The sequence below is a fragment of the Nannospalax galili genome, unplaced genomic scaffold (assembly GCF_000622305.1).
Source record: "Nannospalax galili isolate Female #2095 unplaced genomic scaffold, S.galili_v1.0 scaffold1124, whole genome shotgun sequence".
Classification (NCBI taxonomy): Eukaryota; Metazoa; Chordata; class Mammalia; order Rodentia; family Spalacidae; genus Nannospalax; species Nannospalax galili.
In genome coordinates, this window is record NW_008351693.1 from 973,110 (window position 1) to 985,412 (window position 12,303).

At 42.9% G+C, this 12,303-nt stretch overlaps 1 protein-coding gene across 5 annotated transcripts in view; it reads right to left on the minus strand.

Moving 5' to 3' along the window:
- Positions 1 to 12,303, minus strand: part of Ak5 (adenylate kinase 5) — a 272,457-nt gene that overhangs the window by 55,895 nt on the left and 204,259 nt on the right. For all 5 annotated transcript variants that reach the window (XM_008848652.3, XM_008848651.3, XM_029553799.1 and 2 more), the window contains exon 9: positions 2,275 to 2,317. In XM_008848652.3, coding sequence (XP_008846874.1) covers positions 2,275 to 2,317 — 43 coding nt within the window. The remainder of the gene's footprint in view (positions 1 to 2,274; positions 2,318 to 12,303) is intronic.

Genomic DNA, 12,303 nt, shown 5'->3' on the forward strand with positions numbered 1-12,303 from the left:
TTGTTCTTTTTTTTTTTCTTCGCTGTGTGTGAAGTGTATATGAATGTTTGTGCGTCTGTGCGTGGAGGCCAGAGGTGGATGTTCGGTGTCTTCCTCAGTTGCTTTCTACCATATCTTTTGAGACAGGGTCTTTCACTGACAGACTAAACTGGCTGGCCAGGATCATCCAGGATCTGCCTGTTTCTGCTGCCCCATCAGTAGGATTAGTGATTAGAGGGGCACTCATCCAGATGCTGGTTTTCTATTTATGTGTGTATGTATGTATGTATGTATGTTTATTTTGGTCTCTTTAAGACAGGGTCTCTTTGTAGCCCCAGGTGGCTTTGATCTCACAGAGATCCACCTGCCTCTGCCTCCTGAGTGCTGGAACTATAAAGGCGTGTGCCACTACAGCCAGCAAATAAGTTTTATTCACAAAATTTAGCCTATTTATGCGCTTGAGTCAAACAAAGGTGAGAGTGATCATGCTGCCTCTCAGCTGTGCCCTGGCAGGCCGTGCCCTTGCCCCAGATGCAGTTTTGGGGTTTGGGGGTGGAGAAGACTGTAGCTACAGGTTAGTTTGGGATTCTATATGGTTGTGCTGGAGTCTTTTTAAGCCTCTTGGACAGGTACTGTTCCAATCCAGAGGGTCACTCTAAGTAAACAAGCATGCCGAAGTGCTTAGGAAGCAGGCCCTGGGGGGACCAGAGACTATGACCAGACCAGTGCCATCCTTGGACAGGCTAGTTTTCCCCATTTTGAGGAGAGGTTGTATGGTTATAGCCTATTTCAGTTTTAAAAAAATAGTAATTTTTTAGTTAATCAAATGTTCATACAATGTAGTCATTGCTAAGATGTACAGAGAATTTTAGTGATCTGGGAGCATGTTTACATTACAATATGCACAACTGGGATGATATTTGTATGTACACACATATTCCCTCCCAACTGTGTAGAAATAAGTGTACAGAGAACACAGTCAAGTGAGATGTGTGAGAATGTGGGTGTGCACAGGTCACATGTCAGATGGTTTCATTTTCTACCTCAAAGTATTTCCACAGTGAGGATGTGTTGATTTTATAACCAAGAATAAAGGAAAATTCATTCAACAGCAATTCCTCCCACATCCAGCTGAGACAGAGCTGGCATGCGGCGGCTGAGTGATGGCTATGTTATGGCTCGTGTTTCTGTGCTCTCCACTTGGATCACCACCATGCCATTTGGGGACCGTGATGCTCATGTGTTGCTGTTTCTATTCTCATTGAATAGGACTTTATTTACCTCCTCACGGATCAGTGAAGAATTAGAATGGGGTTATTTGAAAATCCAAATCATTTACTTGTGTGAGTTTACAGTCAATACTATAAACCTGTTTTCACAAACCATAATTTTTTCACAAAGTGGCAATAATAGAAGTTATTTAACCCACGTAATTATGAAGTTTATCTTTATGAACAATATTAACTTCACATCATGCTATCTATTTTCAGCTCCACATGCAGCTAATACAGAGCGGATATTTTAGTTTTGGAGCAACTGTTTTCTTGAGATAGGGTCTCATGTAGCCCAGGCTAGCCTCAAATTCACTACATAGCTGAGAATGATCTTGAATCCCTAATCCTTCTGCATACTGGGTTTATAGGTTTGCACCACTACACCCAGTTTGTGAAGTGCTGGGATCAAACCCAGGACCTCATGCATGCTACACAAGCACTTTCCCAACTGAACTGTATCCTCGTCCCCTGTGAGAAACTGTTAACATGCTAAAAATGACAAAGAAGTGTTACCTTGGTGTGCATTTTGTTGGGTTCCAAAGGGACACCGCAGTACAGTAACGAGCGTTTGGGAAAGAAGCCCTGTTTTCCACTCCAGTTAATAGTAGCGCACCTCAGATAAACCTCATTGCCTATGATACAATCACCGCAAGTTTTTGTGTTCCAGTAAAGTTTGCAGAATGGTTGAATTAAACAACAACACTGCTCTTTACTGTGGGAGTCTTGCTACTCTATAACATCTACGAACCTTCCAGTAGGGATGGAACACTAAGGGTTCCCCAACATTTGATCAGAGCATCGCTTTTCATTGAGTATCTTGGGAGCCATCTTCTCTGGGCAGTTATGGAATACATCTCTTAGTAATGAATCTCTGCTTCCTCATGTGGACGAAGAGGGGAGATTCATAGATTTCCATTCTAGCTCGTGTTCCCTGGCTGTGGGGAGGTACACATTGTTTTTGAGTCTGCTTAGTCGGTGTTTAAAGGCATATTCAAAGGTCTGATTAGTAAAGGAGACTTACCTCCCATGTTATCGTCCCCAAATACATTTAGCTGGTCATCACCCTGTTTAAAAAAAGTCACAATATTAGATGGTAATATCAGTAGGTATTATTTAAGCTCCTCACTAACATTAAATACTTAACCTTTGAAACAACCCCATTAAGGGAGGAACTTCCAAACAGTGCTATAGATGAAGAAACAGAATTCCACAAGTGACACTGTTGAAGGTCACACAGTGGGAAAGGACAGAACTCAAGTGTGAACCTGGGCTGCGTGCCCCCAGAATCCCTGATCTGCTGGTAACTGGGGCAGTAGCTGGCCTCATGCTCTTGTTAGATAAACCATCTGTGGCAGAAAAGCAGACTTTAAGAAGACATAATCCTTCAATGTCTGAAACTGATGGCTAGATGTAGCCACAGCGGTTCCATGAAACAATCCATAGTTCAAATCTGTTGTTGGCAAACTTTTGCAGTAAAGGGTCAGGTAGCAAATATTTTAGGTCTAGTGAGCCACATTCTCTCTGCTAAAACTAACATCACTGGCCCCAATCTGTCAGTTCTCAAAGCAAAGCGGTAAACTAGGAAAACTCAGTGTTCATTTTTTTTTTTTCTGATACTAATCTTTAAAATTCTTCTTTTACTTTTAGCTAGATGATTGTTTTCCTTACAGAGTAGCCCATGGTGTTTGGGAAAAATATTTGTTCAGGAAGTTACTTGATGGGAATCCTGATTGCTACCCACATCTTCATTTGTTCTACTTCCCATTCCCTCACCCTTTACAGGTAACCACAGTGCTGGTCCATTTTCACTATCAGTTTGGGAAGAGAGTCTTAATGAGGATTTCTAGATGAGGTTGGTTTGTGGACATGTCTGTGGAGGTTGTCTTGATCCTTAATTGATGGAGGAGGACCGAGCCTACTGTGGGCAGCACTGTTCCTCGACTGAGCCCTGAACTGTATGTGCGAAGATTGGTACCTAAAAAGCAAGAGAGCAGCATGTGGCACTCACGCATCTCTCTGCTCTTGACTGTGGATGTGACCAGCTGCTTGGTTCCCGACTCAACTTCCTTCAGTGACTGACTATAGCTTGGAACTAGGAGCTGGAGAAACCCTTTCCTCCCTGTGCTGGGTAGCTTTAGTGTCAACTTGACACACCTGGGCTGAGGGAGCCTCAACTGGGGAATTGCCTCCATTGGACTGACATGTGGCCATGTCTGTGGAGCATCTTCTTGATTACTGAGTGATGTGGGAGGGCCCAGCCCACTGTGGGTGGTGCCACCCCTGGGCGGGTGGGCCTGTGTTGTATAAGAAAGCAGGTTGAGCTGGGGCAGAGAAGCAAGCCAGTGAGCAGCCGTACCTTTCCTTCCCTGATGAACTGTGACCTGGGAGGCATAAGACAAATAAACCCTTTCCTCCCCCAAGTTGGTAGTGGTCTGAGTGTTTTGGCAATGGAGAAACAAACTGAAACACTCACCTAGGTTGCTGTTGGTCAGGGTGTTTTATCACAGCAACAGAAATGGAATTAGAACATCACGTGTACAAATTTCTTTCTAGGTACATGAAGAATGACTTCCAGCTATCCAAAGATACACTTGAATTTAAATCTATCTATCTATCTATCTATCTATCTATCTATCTATCTATCTATCATCTATCCTCATGACCTGCATTTCTTACACATATGTGTGCTTATGATATAAAACTGTTCTGTAATATGGTAGGCTTCCAATTCCTACTTATCAGTATATTCTGGAGAAATTTCTTTTTAAAAAATTTATTATTTATTTTGGCCAGGCATGGTGGTGCATGCCTTTAATCCCAGCAATCAGGAGGCAGAGGCGGGTGGATCTCTGTGAGTTAAGGACAGCCTGGTCTACATAGTGAGTTCCAGGACAGCTAGAGCTACAGAGAGGCCCTGTCTCAAAAAGACAAAAAATTATTAAAAAAAATTTTTTACGTGTATGAGTGTACTGCCTGTAGGCATGTAAGTGCTCTCATGTCATGCAATGCCTGAGGAGGTCAGAAGAGGCTGTCGGATCCCCTGGAACTGGAGTTACAGATGGTTGTTAGGTGCCATGTGGGTTCTGGGATTCAAACTCGGGTCTTCTACAAGAACAATCAATGCTCTTAACTGCTGAGCCATCTCTCCAGCCCAGGAGAAATTTCTGTATCAATATAGAATGTTCCCTCAGTATAGAGTGTTCTATAATGCGGTTGGTACCATAGTTACTTTTTAACCAGTCCTTTACTGATGAACCACTGACATGTTTCCACTCTGATTATTTTAGGGAAGGTGGCCCAGTGGTACATTCATATAGATGCCGCTGCACACATTTCTGCAGGATAAATTCTAACACAGGCAAGTGCGTGGTCACAGCTTAAATGTATGCATACATTTGATCAAGTTTGCCAAGCTGGCCTCCACAGAGGCTACAGTGTTGTGGGGACAGCATGCCCTCTCCCTCTTCCCCTGGCACCTCACCCAGTCCCGTGCCGCTAATGCACTTTGAGGCCATAGTCAGTTAAATGAGGTCGGCTGATCACATTGACTTCCTGAAGTAACCAACAGTGAAAGAAAGCACCATGTCCCTGCTAGAATGGGAGCCTTAGGACATCTTTATTTGCTGATCGTCTTAGAGTTGCCTGTATCTTGGCAAGAGAGGAGGGTTAATGGAGTGGTTGCTCAGGGATACAGCCACATGTATTAAACCCTCTGTGAAGGGAGGTAACATCAGGACTCCTCAGGGAAACTCCCACCAGTCCCCCATTGAAATTACTGGTCTTCACAGTGGGGCAATGGGCATGATTTGATCCATTCCACTATTCCTTCTTCCCATTTCACAGATGAAGAAACTGAGAGGCCCATGACCTCTTGGTGGTGAGGGATAGAATGAGAGCTGTATTTCTTATCACCTTGTCTGGCACCTGTAGATTTGGTGCCACCAGGAGAGCTACCATGGTGGCATTCATGGTGTCCCATTGCTCTCCTGGCCCTGGCTTTAGCACTCTCCCTAACTGCTGGTCAGGATCCAGCTGCCGCCCCTGCCTCAAGCTGGCTTGACTCCGTGGGGCAGAACCACGGTTTTGCTGCACTCTTACCCTTGTCCTGTCCTGAGAGCAAAACTACTCTCATACACTTGCAAGGGAGTCTCTGACTCAAGAGCTGCTTCTAGGGAAGTCAGCCTACCCCAGGGCCTCATCTGGGACTTGAATATGCTTGTCCAAGATGCACAGGCTCACTAATGCAGGGTAGAGAGGGGCTGTTGAATTGGAATCTGTGCTTCGCTGTCAGTTGTTGGATCCATCTAGGTAATGCTAAGAGGAAACTGAGTTATCACCATCACTCTTCAGTACTGTTAAGACTTCCAGATTATACCCACTTGAGGCTAAGCCATCTCTCCAGCCCCAATCTGACTTATTTTTACCCACAGTCTTCTTCACAGACTTCTTCACAGTCTTCTTCCCAAAGGTTTTGACTGACTCCAGCTTTATTTCCATTAACTCACTGGTAGTGAATAAGTTTCTGGGGCATAGAAGGAACTACCGTCTGTTCTTAGGACTGCTCTGATAGACAGGAAAGTCCAGGAGAAGGGAATGTGTGACTGGAAGGCACTGTTCTCCAGGGACTCTTCGTGCATTTCCTGCTTCTAGTGTGAATCGTCAGTAAATCAAATTATGAGATGGTGGCAGAGCTTAGTGACGGAGTGCTTGCCTCCCATATGCAAAGCTCTCAGATGTGCAAAACAAAACCAATTGTTTGTGCAACGTTAATGAAGCCTAGGTTCAATTCATGGCAAAACCAAGCAAGCAAGCAAACAGCAAGGACTAGGATTGTAGCTCAGTGTACAGCACTTGCCTATCAGGCATGGGGCACTGAGTCCACAGTCCCAGTATTGCAAAAAAATTATTGATTTGGGTTGGGGATATAGCTAGTTGAGTGGTAGATTCTTCCTTAGTATGTGCAGGGCTCTAGGCTCAGTCACCAGTACTGCAAAGGGAGAAAAGAAGGAAGAAAGAAATTTGGCATCTTACACACACACACACACACACACACACACACACACACAATGCGCGGTGAATAGCAAGCACTTGGTTTGGTGAATACGACACTGGTTGCCTACAGAGGTGCAGCCTTGTCTCCTTTCAAATGCTAGGAAGGTTCTGTATGAAAGACATTAATTTCGGGATGTTCCTTGGACAAGGAGCAAAGGCCGTAGCCTTATTCAGGTCCATCTGATAAGGTTCTTATGCCCAGTTGCACTGGGGATTCACCTCCGCTGAGGTGTGACTTGAGAAATCAGAATGTTCTAACCACCAAATCCCAGACTGCTGATGGTGCTTCTTTGTGTTACAGACTTGCACTGTGCAGACTGCCCTGTACAGTTGGCTTTGTCACTTTGAGTCTTCATTGTGAGGTTAGGCTTTGTGGGCACAAAGGGACAGGTGGCTTTCCATAGCCTTAAACCAAGTTTAATGAGACATGATGTGGGGTGGTCAATTTTCTGAAATGACAAAGAGCAAAAATACAAGCACAGATTTTATGTTAATGTTATTTGTGACTCACAAATATGGAGCCCCAAAGCAGCCTGCAATGATGCAGTTAATGCCACAAAGGATGTATGTGGTGGGGGAGCTGCTGTAAAATTGCGGATGTATTTCAGCTTGCTGCCTCTTTGTGACTCTATTTATGGAGTTGTACACTGGTCACTGGTGTGAAAACATTTATAATTTAACTGAAGGGCACATTCAGAGCCCGAAGGTAGAGGCTTACGGAAACTGCCTTTCTGGGGAAACTTCAGATTTGGATTGCACATTGTCAGAACTTAAACCCTAATTCTCTAGTGAACCCCAAGATGTGAACTCAACCACATTCCACTTCCTGTCCCTGTGTGGACATGCCGGCAGGCAGGGGACTGCTTTAGCAAGGTTGGATTCTGGTGCGATGTTTGTAGGAAGTGCAGCTAAGGTGTGTATGAGCTTCCCTTCTCGGTGCCTATGTGAGTTACTTTTCTCATCACTAAGACCAAATACCTTAAAAAAGGATTTATTTCGGTTCCAGGGTATGGTCCATCATGGCAGGAAGGCAAGGCAGTGGGAGTGGCTCTAGGCTGTGGCAATGGGAGTACGGGCTGCTGACTCACATGTTGACAGAGAGGGAATCAGACTGGCCTGTGGCTATGTCTATGGGGCATCTTCTTGATGGTTGAGTGATGTGGGAGGGCCCAGCCCACTGTGGGTGGTACCACCTCTGGGCAGGTGGGCCTGTGTTGCATAAGAAAGCAGGCTGAGCAGGGGCCAGGGGAGCAAGCCAGTAAACAGTGTTCCTCCATGGTCTGTGCTCCAGCTCCTGCCTTCAGGTTCCTGCCCTGAGTTCCTACCTTGGGCTCCCTGATGAACTGTGACCTGGGAGATGTAAGCCAAATAAACTCTTTCCTCCCCAACTTGGTATTGGTCAGAGCGTTTCTGTCACAGCAATGAAGAAACAAACTAGGACAGAAATTGGTACCAGAGAGTGGGGCATTGCTGTGACAGTCCTGACCTTGGTGTTTTTTAGGAGGACTGTGGAATTGTTTGGAACATTGGGCTGTAAAAGCCATTGAGAGCTTAGAGTTTGTTTCTGTGAAGGTTCGAACAGTTATGTTGAAGGACTTGTGGATGATGGATGTCTGGCTTGTGAAGCTTCAAAGGGAAGCAGAGACTATCAGGGCTGTTTGTGTGATATTTTGAATTGAGAATCTGTGGGTTCTGGTCAGCTGAGGCTGAAGAACAGGCTGTGATTAAGAAGAGACCAGAACCTGAAGTAAAACCTTTGCTTTACTGGGACAATTGATGCTGGTTATCTGGGGTTGAAAAATCAGCTGTAAGTAACAAGAGACCAGCATCACTATGGTGAAATCTTTTGGGAGATATTTTCTCAGGGTCAGTATACAAAGGGGACCAAACATCCATCCCTAGCTGGAAGCAGGACTTGGTAATGTGTAAGAGTCTCCTGCATGGTTCTGGTGTTGAAAGTGTGAAGGGGTCATAGAGAGCAGCTGAAGTTTGGCACTCTGAGAGGCCAGGAAAGGCCAAAGGTGAAAGTACAGCTTCACTTGCAGTGAAGATCCCAGGATTGAAGGGGTCATGTGAGAATCTGAGGCTTTGCACCCCAAGAGGCAAGAAGAGGCCATTGGTGAAGGTGTAGCTTCAGTTTCAGTGGTGACCCCAGCTTTTTGGAGTTGCCAGGACCACGGGTCAACCACTAAGGGCATCAGCAGGTGTGGAATGCAGCTGGCCTGGGTCTTTGAGACAAGTTGTGTGTGCCGTGGACAGCAAAATCAGAGAAATGGAGCTGCCAGAACCCCTTGGAGCCCAGAAGATTATGAGTGACTCCCAGATGTCCAGCCTTGAGCTACTTTGCTGGACTTTGGTTTTGCTTAGGTGCACCTGATTCTCCCCTTTGAAATAAGACAGTACTTGTTTTGGATTTTACAGGAGCCTCCAGTTAAGAGACTTTTAAAAGTGACTATGGACTTTTAAGTCTTTGGATTTTTTTTTTTTTTGGTCTTTTTGAGACAGGGTCTCCCTGTAGCCCCAGCTATCCTGGAACTCACTATGTAGACCAGGCTGGCCTTGAACTCACAGAGATCTGCCTGCCTCTGCCTCCTGAGTGCTGGGATTAAAGGCGTGTGCCACCATGCCTGGCAAGTCTTTGGATTTTTTAAGGACTGTGGGGCTTTTAAGGTTGTACTGTCTCATGTTGCGGTATTAGTGTTAACATCATATATTGGGGATAAGAATTCTAAAGTTATGGTTTAATAGTGATGTGTTTGTGTGTCAAGTTGACAAGGGGGTCAATTGTGCTGGATAGTTTTGGTGTCAACTTGACACACGTGGGTTGAGGGAGCCTCAATTGGGCAATTGCCTCCATAGGACTGGCCTGTGGCCATGTCTGTGGGGCTTCTTCTTGATTGTTGAGTGATATGGGAGGGGGAGAGAGTGATGTGCGAGGGGGAGGGCGAGGGGGAGGGGGAGGGCTCAGCCCACTGTGCTTAGTGCCAACCCTGGGCAGGTGAGCCTGTGTTGCATAAGAAAGCCCGTTCAACTAGTCTATGTCTTTTGACGGATTAAGAAACAAAACCCATCTTTTTGTTGTCTGCAAGAAACTCATCTCACTTTCAAGGACAGGCACTATCTTAAGGTAAAAGGATGGAAAAAAATATACTAAGCAACTGGTACTAAGAAAAAAGCAGAAGTTGCAATTCTAATATCTGACAAAATAGCCTTCAAACTAAAACTAATCAGAAGAGGTAAAGAGGGCCACTTCATTCTGATCAAAGGAACAACTGGCCAAGAAGATATTAAAAACATGAACATATATTCACCAAACTCTGGTGCATCCAGCTTCCTAAAAAGAGTACTACAGGACTGTTAGACCCAGATTAATCCCAATTCATTAATAGTTGGGGTCTTTAATACCCCATTGTCTCCATTAGATATGGCAACAGGACAGAGAATTAACAGAGGGGCATCTGAATTAAACAATACCATACACCAAATAGTCCTAACAGACATCTACCAAATATTCCACCCAAGCACCAAAGAATGTACTTTCTATTCAGTGCCTCATGGTACTTTCTCCAAAATCGACCATGTACTGGGGCACAAAACCTCAACAAATAAAAAAGATTGAAATAATTCCATGCATTCTATCAGACCATAGTGCATAAAGCTTAAAAATCAATAATGGAAGAAGCCCTGGTAACCACATGAACACACAGAGAGATTAAACAACACACTCCTGAATGATGAATGGGTCAAAGGAGAAATTAAGAAAGGAATAAACGTGTTCCTGGAACTAAATGAAAAGGACAATACAACACAACAAAACCCCTGGGACACATTGAAAGCAGTCCTTAGAGGGAAGTTTATAGCTCTAAGTGCCTTCATTAAAAAATCAGAAAGAACACAAATAAATGACTTAATATTGCAACTAAAGATACTTGAAAAGCAACAACAAATGAAACCCAAACCCAGCAGACAAGAAGAATTAACAAAAATCATAGCAGAAATTAATGAAATAGAAATGAAATAGAAATAAAGAATACAATACAAAGAACCAACAAATCCAATGGCTGGTTCTTTGAAAAGATAAAGAAGATTGACAGATTCCTAGCTCAGTTAACCAAAAGAAAGAAAGAGTACCTCCACATCAACAAACAGAGACGAAAGGGGAAACATCACAACAGACACCAGAAAGATACAGAACATTATAAGGGAATACTTTAAAAACCTATACACTACTAAATTTGAAAACCTAAAAGAAATGGATGGGTATCTAAAAGCATGGGAATCACCAAAACTAAACCAAGAAGAGATCAACAGCTTAAACAGACCTATAACACATAAGAAAATTGAAATAGTAATACAAAAACCTCCCAACTAAAAAAAAGCCCAGGACCAGATGGGTTTACAGCAGACTTCTACCAGGTATTTAAAGAAGATGTACATCCAATACTAGTTAATTTGTTCAAAAAGATAGAAATGGAGGGAGAACTTCCAAATTCCTTCTATGAAGCCAGCATCACTCTAATACCAAAGCCAGAATAAGATACAACCAAAAAAGAAAACTATAGACCCTTTCCTTAATGAACATAGATGCAAAAATTCCCAACAAGATACTTGCAAACTGCATACAGACACACAAAAAGATCATCCACCATGATCAAGTTGGCTTTATTCCAGAGATGCAGGGATGGTTCAGTATACATAAGTCAATAAACATCATAAATCATATAAATGAACTCAAAGACAAGAACCACATGGACATCTCACTAGATGCAGAGAAGGCCTTTGATGAAATTTAACATGCATTTATGTCCAAAGTCCTAGAGGGAACATGCCTCAACATAATTAAAACTATATACAACAAACCCATAGCCAACATCATTCTAATGGAGAAAATCTGGAAGAATTTCCATTAAAATCAGGAACCAGACAGGACTTCTATTATCTTCATTCCTTTTCAATATCATGCTTGAAATTCTTGCTAGAGCAATAAAACAAGAGAAGGAAATTAAAGGAGCACTAATTGAATAAAAGGTCAAATTATCCCGTTTTTCCCTTTTTGCAGATGATATGAAATTATATCTAAGAGATGCCAAAAATTATACCAGAAAAGTCCGAGAAATGATTAACACTTTCAGTAAAGTGGAAAGCTACAAAATTAATCTACAAAAGTCTGTAGCCTTTCTATATACCAATAACAAGCAATCAGAGAAAGAGCACATGGAAACACTCCTGTTTACAATAGCTGTAAAAAAAATCTCAGAATAAACCTGACCAAAGACATTAAAAACCTCTACAACGAACATTTTAAATCTTTAAAGAAAGAGACTGAGGAAGACATCAGAAGATGGAGGGACCACCCATGCTCATGGATTAGAAGAATTAATATTATGAAAATGACCATCCTACCAAAAGCCATTTATAGATTCAATGCAATGCCAATCAAAATCCCCATGACATTTTCACAGAATTGGAAAAAGCCATCCTAAGATACATATGGAAGCACAAAAGACCTCTGATAACCAAAGCAACCCTGAGCATTAAGAGCAATGCCAGGGGGATTACTATACTAAAATTTAATCTGTATTACAGAGCTGTAGTCATACTAACAACATGGTACTGGCACAAAAATAGACCCATAGATCAATGGAACAAAACTGAAGACCCAAATATGAGTACATACAATTTTAGCCACCTGATATTTGACAAAGGGGCCAAGAACATTCACTGGAGGAAGGACAGCATGTTCAGCAAATGGTGCTACCAAAACTGGATCTCCACCTGTACAAGAATGAAACTAAATCCTTATCTTCCACATTGCAAAAAAGTCAACTCCAAATGGATCAAAGACCTCAATGTGAAGCCTGAAATTCTGAAACTTTTGGAAGAAAAAATTGACAATAACCTACAAAATATAGGTGTATCAAAGGATTTTCTAATCCGGACATCAATTGCTCAGGAAACAAGGTCAAGAATCAACAAATGGGACCTCATTAAACTAAAA